General features: G+C 39.0%; 1 protein-coding gene across 1 annotated transcript in view; it reads right to left on the bottom strand.

Moving 5' to 3' along the window:
• The window catches only part of DDX6 (DEAD-box helicase 6), a 55084-nt gene extending 45214 nt beyond the window's left edge, over positions 1-9870 (bottom strand). Inside the window, exons 1-4 of the mRNA XM_019663580.1 lie at positions 9783-9870; positions 6778-7253; positions 3655-3718; positions 2696-2800 (exon numbers count right to left, since the gene is read on the bottom strand). Of these exons, the coding sequence (XP_019519125.1) occupies positions 2696-2800; positions 3655-3718; positions 6778-6977 (369 nt within the window). The 5' untranslated portion in view covers positions 6978-7253; positions 9783-9870. The remainder of the gene's footprint in view (positions 1-2695; positions 2801-3654; positions 3719-6777; positions 7254-9782) is intronic.
• Positions 9871-10084: the final 214 nt, after the last annotated feature.

The raw sequence follows: 10084 nt of genomic DNA, 5'->3' as shown, positions 1-10084 counted from the left end.
ATGTATGTTTTTATGTATACATGTATGTATGTGTATGCATGCATGTGCATACATCTGAGCTGTGATCAAAAAAATACAGTGGCTGTTTAAATTTTAAAAATTTATTACAGTAAAAGACACATCATTAATCCCCCTCAAAATACTCCCCCCTCACTTCAAACACACTTATCCTATTGTATTGGTCTTGTCACTTTCTGAAGTAGTTCTGGAAGTACTCTCTCATGAGTGTCTCTAGTTGAGCAGTCGTGGCTATCTCGAGGTCCTGAATCGATTCAAAACGTTTACCTTTCATGGTCATTTTGACTTTGGGGAAAAGCCAGAAGTTGCATGGTGCCAGATCCGGTGAATAAGGTGGATGAGAACACATCATAATGTTTTTATTTGACAGAAACTGCCATATACTAGAAGCGATATGTAATATGGGAGCATCGTCATGATGGAGGATGAAACCGTTTGCCTATTTCTCAGGCCATTTTCTACACACATCGTTTCAACGCTCACAAAGACACTCACGAAAGAGGACTTCCAGAACTGCTTCAGAAAATGGCCAAGAATGGGATAAGTGTGTTCGAAACGAGGGGGAGTATTTTGAGGGAGATTAATGGCAATGTGTCTTTTACTGGAATTTTTTAAAATGTAAACATTCACCATATTTTTTTATCACACCTGAATGAAGTACAACTGTGTACATATATTCCCTTGCTCATTCCACTGAAAGGGTCAAGGAGCAATTGGAATCAGGGCTCCTTGGAGAAATGGCTGATTCCAAGGCTGGGGCAGAGTATGTACAGATAAGCCTGGTATCATGATATACCAAAACAGAAGTGTGCTCTAGAAAGAGGGGAGGAAGGTGTGAAGATGTGGAGCACAGAAAATTTCTAGGAGAATGAAACTACTCTGTATAATACTATAATGGTGGATATATGTCATGATACATTTATTCAAATTCATATAGACTGTATTGCACTAAGAGTGAACTCTAATGTAAACTATGGAATTTGGGTGATGTGTGTCAATGCAGGTCACCAGTTTTAAGAAATGTATCATTCTCATGGGGAATGCTGATAATGAGGAAAGCTGTGCAGGATCAGGGGCAGAGATTTATGGGAAATCTCTGTATCATCTATTCAATTGCCATGAACTTAAAACTGCTCTAAAAAATAGTCTATTAGAAAAAAAAAAAAGATAAAGAGGGGCGCCTTTCAAAACACAGGAACCAGCTTGAGGGAGCTCACACTGGCCAAATCTGGAACAGTCTGAGCATCAAAATATCACTGGGGGGAAAAAAAGGAATTCATGAGCCCACATTGATTATAGATACAGAGGGAGGAGATAAGGGAAGGATCTTCTTTTTAAGGCCAAACGTGGAGGGAGTACCAGAGTTGGAAACTCATAATCCAACAAAGATTACACCTTGCAAGGACCATCAATGGATGCTAACACTATGGGAAATGATGAAGAGTAGGATCTCTGTACAATATTAAAGTAATCCCTATAGACTGCTTATGAGTTTCAAGGAGGAAAAAAAAAAAGCAAATATACAATAAAATCAGACACCACCTTGACAGAGTAATCAAAATTAAAATCATCAATGCGAAATAAATGGACACTTGTCTATACCTACAAATGTGATACCCTGAAAAGACCATAACATTACTTCTGCAACATTCTGGCTAAGAATATACAACTTGAATCTAATCATGTGGAAACATGAGCCAAACCCCAAATGAGAAATGTTCTATTATAAAAGGGGCGGAAGGGGGAGGCCCGGCCCAGTGGCTCAGTTGGTTAAGAGCTCGCTCAAGAGTGCGAGCTCTGAGCAACAGGGTCACCGGTTCAATTCCTGGCCCAAGTTGAGCTGCCAACAGGTGGCAGGATGACTCAGCTAGAAGAAGAAGAAGAAAAAAAGGGGGGGGGGCTGTATTTTTTGTGTGTATTTATTTATTTATTTATTTATTTTTTAGCTGAGCCATCCAGCCACCTGTTGGCGGCTCAGCTCAGGCCAAGAATCAAACCGGCGACCCTGTTGCTCAGAGCTCACACTCTTGAGCAAGTTCTTAACCAACTGAGCCACTTGGCCGGCCCTTGTATTTATTTTTTTTAGCTGAGCCATCCTGCTGCCTATTGGCAGCTCAGCTCGGGCCAGGCATCGAGCTGTTGTTGCTCAAAGCTTGCACTCTTGAGTGAGCTCTTAACCAACTGAGCCACTCGGTTGGTCCTGGGGGCTGTATTTTTAATATGTCAGTGTCACAGAGACCAGAAAATACGATTAAAAGAGATTAAAGACATAACAACTATATGAAATACCTGATCCTAGGAAAGTTCCTGCAGAGGACAAAAAAAAAAAAAATGCTAAAAAGGACACTGGGGTCAATTAAAAATTAGAATAAAAATAACAGATGAGATAGAAATGTTGTATTAATGTTAATTTGACTGAAAATAACTGTACTATGGTTATACAAGAGAATATCCTTACTCCTAGGAAATACGGTGAAATATTTAGAGGTAATGAGCGGGCCATGATTTTGTTAACTTACCCTTAAAAGATTCAGAAAGTGTGTATGTGCACATATACATGTGTGGGTGTGTACACACGTGAGAAGTATTGGTTCATTTTATCATCACAAATCAAAAAGAAAAGTTGTGTAATGCTTAATTCATAACATTATCCATGTGATAAAAAGGGGAAACATACCTGAATAGGAGATGGCTTTTCCCAGCCCATTTCAAAAATTCCCATCAGTAACTCCCGTTTCAAACAATAATCTTCAAACTCATTTCCTTTTGTGGAAGTCACATCCTAGTCAAACAAACAACAAAAGAATCAAGGACAGCCAAGTTCCTTTGGTAGTTAGCATGCTTAAGAAAGTTTGAGACTAAATTCTTTACCCCATTTAAAATATAAATATATGCAGATTAGTTCTGTCTTAATCTGTATTTCATCTATTCCTAAAGAATAACCACAAGCCATTTAAAAATTGTGTTCTGGAGAAAGGACACCCTATGGTCATATTCTTCTAAGCACAGGTGGAGTAGTACTATTTCTATGTAAGAATCATGCTGTGAATTGCAAATTATAAGATGTGAAGTCAAACCTTAGCTCCACCACTCGCTGGCTATAAAATATCCTAGTCTAAACCAGGTTATCTCAAGTTCAGCAATATTGACATTTGGGCCAGGAACTTCTTTGTTGTAAGAGGCTGCCCTGTAGCATTTCCCCAGATGTGATAACCAAAAATGTTTCTAGCTATTGCTAAATACCCCCTCTAGAGTAAAAATCACCCCTGGTTGAAAAACAACCACTGGGCTAAGAGAACTAACCCCTCAACTTCCATTTTCTCATCCACAAAACAGAAATAATACCTAACCTAAATCTTAACTGCTGCTGGGAACAAAAGAGAATTTTGAGAAAAATGCCTTGAAAACCATAAAAGTACTCCATAATTAGGTAAGAAACTCATACATATAAACACAATATGTAGGTACACATTAATATAACTCCTCCAAATAGTGGAAATTTTTGGCACTTCATCATATATGATCTATACAATTTCAACACATTTAAGAGTGAACACATACTGCCTATTGTTATTAACTACTTCACTTTTATTAGTTTCCACACCATTTTCCACTTGAATTTTACAACCAACTTACCGAAGTTTTGATTCTTAGATCCTTTGGAGGGAGTTTTAAAGTCTTTTTCCAGTCATCACCAGGTCTAGAAAGAATATAATAAAATTAAAGTATCAGAATTGACAGCATCATTATTCTAATAATTCAAAGATAACTCATGTCAATTATAATTAAGTTCTAAAAAACACAGTAAGTTTAATATGTTACCATTTACTTAAGAATATAGTTAACAGAGATAAGTAGAAAAACCGCTCTCCTTACAAAGAACAATCTAGGGAAGATACCGAAAAAAAAGAAGAAAAATAAAAACCAATGGGAAAGATTAAGGCAACCATCTTCTTAAGCATCACAGTGTGACAACAGTTGTCAGAACTGGGAATTCATGCGTTTTGTTTGATCTACATATAGTGTGTATTTTTATTTAAATTAGTTGCTCACATTAAAAAATTATAGTTTGTATAAAAGTCCCGATTCTGGCTTTTCTTGAAAAACGGGAAGCTTTAGCAACACTGGTTCCAATTTCTGCACGGCAACAGTTTGATCAAGCTTAGAACTGGAGTTTAAAATCAAGCAGCTAAACCCTTTGAATAGGGCAAGTACCCTCTCATTTGGCAGTCTTCTGTAGGCATCTGAGTTTGTAACTTCTGGTGACTAGTTAAAACCAAGGGCTCTAAAGTTTCAGACCTGAATTCAAGCCATGACTCTATCACTTATTAGTTCTATGACCACAGAAGTTACTTTTCTAAGCTTCCATTCTCTCATATATAAAATGGGTTAAGAATTATATCAAGCAATTTATATAAAGCACTCAGCGCAGTGTCTGGCAAAATAACTCAGTATTAGCTGTTAATGAATATCTCTTTATCTTTTTTACTGGGGATGCTTGAATCTATAAAAGAAAAAAACAAGGAAATTATAATTTTAAAAATCTCTTTTAGGTCAGGCTAAAACCCCCAATTCATCTAACACAAAGCATCTAACAGAAAAAAAAAATGTCAATAAAGCAAAAACATGTTCGACTGTGTTCTATGTAAGTTTTCATTATAGCAATTCCTGTATAATTAGAGCTTCCAAAACATCACAAGAGTTTTGATTTAGAAAGATGAGCATTTATTTTACTTAACACTGGGTCCCAAATAATCCAAGATATTCTAACACAAGTAACTATTTGCTACCAATTCTAAGGATACTAAAGCCTTTTACCTCAGCCTATACCATACCAAAGTTTGAGCAAAAATGTTAGCTGAACATCCTAGTAGACAAGCTTACCACACTGTCAAATTCAACAGTGAATAAAAATGCAGTAGATACAATGTAAAACCTGCCCACAAGGAATTTATAAACCAGAGTATTTAAAATGAAAATAAGTGATAGAGACAAGTATTAGAAGAGTTCTGAAACACTTGATGGGATCTGGTAGCCTTCATGGAAAAAAATGACATTTGAACTGAGATTTAAAGAACCCACAGAATTGAAAAGAAACCATTAATCCTAGGAAAAGCAAAAAAGAAAAAGTAAAATCCACTGTTGTCTGAAATCAGAAGTAGAAAATATTCTCATAATAATACAGCATTATGCTTTTATCTTTTTTTTTTTTTAAGATATTACTGGGGAATTGGGGGAAAAGAACAGACAAGTTGCTGTCCTTTTGTTCTTCAGTCTAGCTGTGGAGGACGCAGCTTCACTGACCCATGTTGGTATTATCACTGCGCTCTTCCCGGGTGAGGCAGTCGCTCGCCGGCCACTGGCCATTGGACAGCCGCTCACGAAAGCGGACGCCAGCTGCTGGCCAGCCCCACTGTAGCCTATGCCGTCACCAGCGACTCACAGCAGCCCAGCTCCAGGTCAAAGTGTTGTTCACCATCTTAGCTGTAGAGGGTGCAGCGTCACTGGCCTGCACGAGGGATCCAAACTGGGGCCCTGCTGCTCAGAGCCTATGTCCCAAGTCAACTCTTAACCAATGCGCCACTGGGCCGGCCCCTTCTTGTATCCTTAAGGATTAAAAATGGCCCAAATTTTGCCAGCTTATTCGTATTTTGTAAAAACAAACTACAATTTAAAAAATATTTTACCAATTAAAGCCTTCAACCTTAAAAAAAATAGAATATGCATTAATTACAATTCACCCAGTGACCAAACCAATTCTTCTGGAAATTAATTCTTATAGGTCACTAGTGAACTACACAGCAGTAACCATCTATATGATATTCTGGTAGCTTATAAAGGCTATTTTTCTTTATGAGTGCTTCTTAATGAGCATGGGAAAAATCTAGACTGAAATTAAACACACTTTAGTTCAGTGAACCAGTTTCATCATCTTTGAAGATTTCTAGAGGTTAAATCAATTTTCATGGCTAAATTCTTAACAACAAACAAAGCCAAACCTCAAATGGGGTCAAGTCTTAAATGTTAATTTTCTATTAACTAAATCTTTAGAGTGATAGTTACCAAATAATTTAAAATGAACACTTAAAAGATGACAGCCTACAAACTTTCAGATTTAAAGGAAAATATATTCTGTAGTAAGATGAGGCTCTTAAGTCAACAAGGGAAGTTTGGGCCTATTCAGAGATACATGTTTCTAAGAGTTCAAAATCCTGAGTTCCCTATATTTAACGGCTTTTTATTTTCTAAGAAGAGAAGAAAGCTTATTTTTTAAAAAAGAAAAAAATAGAAAAGCAAAGTTCCATAAACTAAAAAAAAAAGTTATGGATAAATTTTTTATGAGTGAATTATGTTTGAAGTTCAGAAAGTTGGGCAAGTCCTTAAATTTAAAATTTAAAATTGACTTTAAATGCCATTTAAACTAGGGTAAGCTATAGTCACAATAGTAGGGAAAAGCCATACTGGCAAAAACAAGGTGAATCTGAGCTAATTATGAAAACGAAAATGTTTCAAAAAATAATCTATACAAAATTAATATGTATCTGTGCCTACATTCATTACTTAAACCTTAATTATGACAGAAATACATTATTCTATTGCAAATATCTGATGGCCATAAAACAGTCATCTGTCTTCTATCTGCAATCAAAACAGTTAAATTAAGGTATACACATAGTAGTCAACAAACAACAAAGTAACCAAAACAAATCTCCTTGGTTCCCCACCCCAAGTGTGTTTACTATTTATTCTAACACTTACTTAATAGTGGTGGTCATACTCTGTGCTTGCTGCTGAGTGCCATTATTGATTGTGTTGGTGTTTTTCAGTTGGTTCATCTGCTGCTGTGTCTGTGCGCCCCCTCCTCCGGGGCCACCACTGGGCTTCACAGGGCCCCTCAGCTGACCATTTTGACTGGACAGACCCATTATAACAGGGTTCTCTGTTCTGGCCGTGCTCATACTGTATTTATTAATTGTAAAGATGTCTTTTTCAAACTTCAAAACTTTTGAAAGTCAGTAGAGAAACTGTAATAACAGTTTATTAGGCTCTCCAAAACGAAGAGATAAATATAAGTCTTGCTCAATATTGAGTCCTTTATTGCAATGCAGGCAAGCACCTGTAAGTCTCTGAACAGAAGCAGCAGTAACTTGCTCTCATGCACCAAATCAACTTTTTATTTTTAAAAAAGCTCTCTAACAAGGTTGAGTTATGTATCTGAATTCACTCACTTCAATCTGAAACAAAGAAAAAGTTAAGTTAGCAAACACAGGAAAGAAAAATAACTTTTGTTTCCCTTTTAAAGAACTCCTTTAAAGATTTAAGAATACAGCTGCACTTAAACCAAATCATTAGCCAAGCTAGGAGAAACACAAAAAAGATGAATTGCCTCAAAAACCAAACCCACACTGAGACCAATTTCAAACAGTTCAAAGCAACCCAGAGACTATTAGGCAGAAAGATACTGTGATTAAATTAGCATTAGTTGTCAAATCGCAACCTCTTCCCTTCCATGTCCTCCTATTAATTCTCTAAAAGTCCCTGACACCTCTAAAAGTCAATGATTCATTATAACTCATTGCATTACAACTCAAAGTAGCACACAACTTAACTAATGTAAATCTACATATGAACAAGGCAAGATAATTCATTAATTTTTCTATTTCTAACAGCAACTGAGAATCCTGGAAAAGTGAGCTTTTGACTTAATTTTATACCTTCAGAAAAAAACACATTTGTGCACTTATGAATTTCAACTACAGAAGTTAAAAACTTCATGAAGAAAAATGCATTTTCCTTTTTTTCCCTGTAAGTTTTTGCCCTTTGAAACAATAACTGAAGCAGGGATATAGACATGTCTACATGTCAAAATCACTAGCTTGAAAAACAGCCAAGAAACTCGTTAGGAACTATAAAATTTGAATACTAAAAAACTATTAGCTATATTTCAATAACACTTTTCAAGAAGTACAATAGTATTAAAAAATTATAAAAACTAAAAAGTGCCTGTGTTGAAAAAAAGTAAAAATCTGTGCAAGACTAAATACTCTAGTGACTTGAATCCAATTTCCCAAGAAACCCAGAGTATTAATTACAAGTTGTTAAAAAAAAGACCTGCTTAATCTCCATTGTTAATTATTCCCAGAACCGAATTCTTATTCTAAAATATAGTAAATAAAAACTTAATTTACAAAGGCCAGAAAATAAAGGCCTACTCTGTTGGGTTTGCTCCTTTTCAACTCCTTTACATTTCTTACCAAAAATACACCAGTTTTATTAATTTGTGCCATACATAAAGTCTTCTCAATTAAATTTTTCTAAAATACTTCATTATGTCTTACTTTTTTAAAAATTGAAAATAAAGTTGCTCACAAGCAAATCAGGTTATCATACACACAAAGAAGTATATTTCAAAGTCTCCCAGAATCTGATTAACCTCTTAAGCAGATCGTGGTTAACAGTCACCTAATTTCAAGGCAGCAAATGGTATCCTGTATTGACAGGTTTCTATTACGAGCAACAGTATCACGTAATTCACACCAGAAGACTTATTTGTTTGCAAAGTACTAAAGGATGAAGAGGGCAACCTCTAAAGATTAAATGATATCATTACTATCTATCATGCATGTATTGATAATACCTCCTATTTCCCTACATCCAAACTGTGACTGGGATAATTGCTCCCCTCCTTAATTAAACTGAAACCTGCACTGCAGCTTTACGTCTCCGAGAAGGAAATATTCCTCCTACCCCTTCCCCATTTAGATGTGTAAATTATATTTCTACATTTTAAAAAGTACGAACGAAATGTAGGTTAGTTAGGAGGAGCCCCATTCGGAATTAATTACACCACTTTCCAGATTGTAGTTAGCAACTGACAGTTTCACACCCAAAACAGTATCGTCATCTCCGACGAGAGCTTTTGTTTGCAAAAGCAGCGCAGTTTCGGTAAGCTGGATCTGCAAGTTGGCCTGTTTTATTCTGAGGGGAAAAGGGGACTGTGGAAAAGGGAGTGAGCGCTAAGGGAAGGAAACAAGCCAATGATTTGGACCCCCTCATTGTAGGACAATACTTCCTTGCTCTCCCTGTCGCCTCCCCACCCTCCAAAAAAACACCCCACACGGACACACACACTTCAAGTCAGCTCCCTGTGACCATAAACACAAAGGGTTGGGGCTCTGCAATCCTATCTGCGCAACAAGGGCAGGGAACCAGCTCCGCGGGTAGGAAACAATAGGGACTCCTCCTCTGAGGCCCCAAAGAGAAACCCTTAACCCAAAAAGCCCTCCTTTCCTCCATGACTCGGGGGGCTCCAGGATCACCCTCTCGTTACCGACCTACAAAGCCTTATTTCAATCAAGCAGCTGCTGGTCCCCTTCTAAACCGAGTCCTCCACTACTGCACATCCCTGCCGCCCCCTATAGGGCTGCCTCGTACCCTATAACCTCCAACATCACTCTAAGTCCTTGCCGCCCCCATGGTCCCACATTCCCTCGTCTTCTTTAAAGCTCCTCCGAGTACCTGGCCCGCTCCCTCTACGGACCCCGCCGCGCACAGCCCCACGTTCAACTCAGACGCCACCACCGCACAAAGCTGCCGCCCGCCTTCCTCCGCAGGGTCCACCCAGGCCTTAGGCCTCCGCCTCAGAGTGGCCCCCAAAGCTGGCCGACGGGCTTCCCGCAGCCCCGACCGCACCACTCATCTCGACACCCTACCCCCACCTCCCCACCTCACCCCACTCTCCGCGGCTCAGGCCCGAGTCCTACCACTGAGGCCACTCCCGGCTCGGCAACCTCGGTCCTTTATTGTTGACTCGAAGCTCCCAAAATGGCGGCGGCTCCTTCCTCCTCGGAAACCTCCGCCCGCCCCCACCCGGCCCCTCTCAGCGGCCTCCTCCGCCCCCGCCCTCGCTCGGCTGTGAGGGCCGCTCCGCCAAGCTGCCCGCGCCCGCGGCTCCACCGGCCGGCCGGCCCCCCTTACCTCCGCCGCTGCCCGCTTTCAGGGCGCCGCCGAAGTCGCCGCCCGGGCTGAGCTAACTCGGCTCCTCTGCCCCCTCCTTCGCCCGCCG

The sequence above is a fragment of the Hipposideros armiger genome, unplaced genomic scaffold, assembly GCF_001890085.2.
Source record: "Hipposideros armiger isolate ML-2016 unplaced genomic scaffold, ASM189008v1 scaffold_396, whole genome shotgun sequence".
Taxonomy (NCBI): domain Eukaryota; kingdom Metazoa; phylum Chordata; class Mammalia; order Chiroptera; family Hipposideridae; genus Hipposideros; species Hipposideros armiger.
This window is presented reverse-complemented; position numbering and strand designations above follow the sequence as displayed.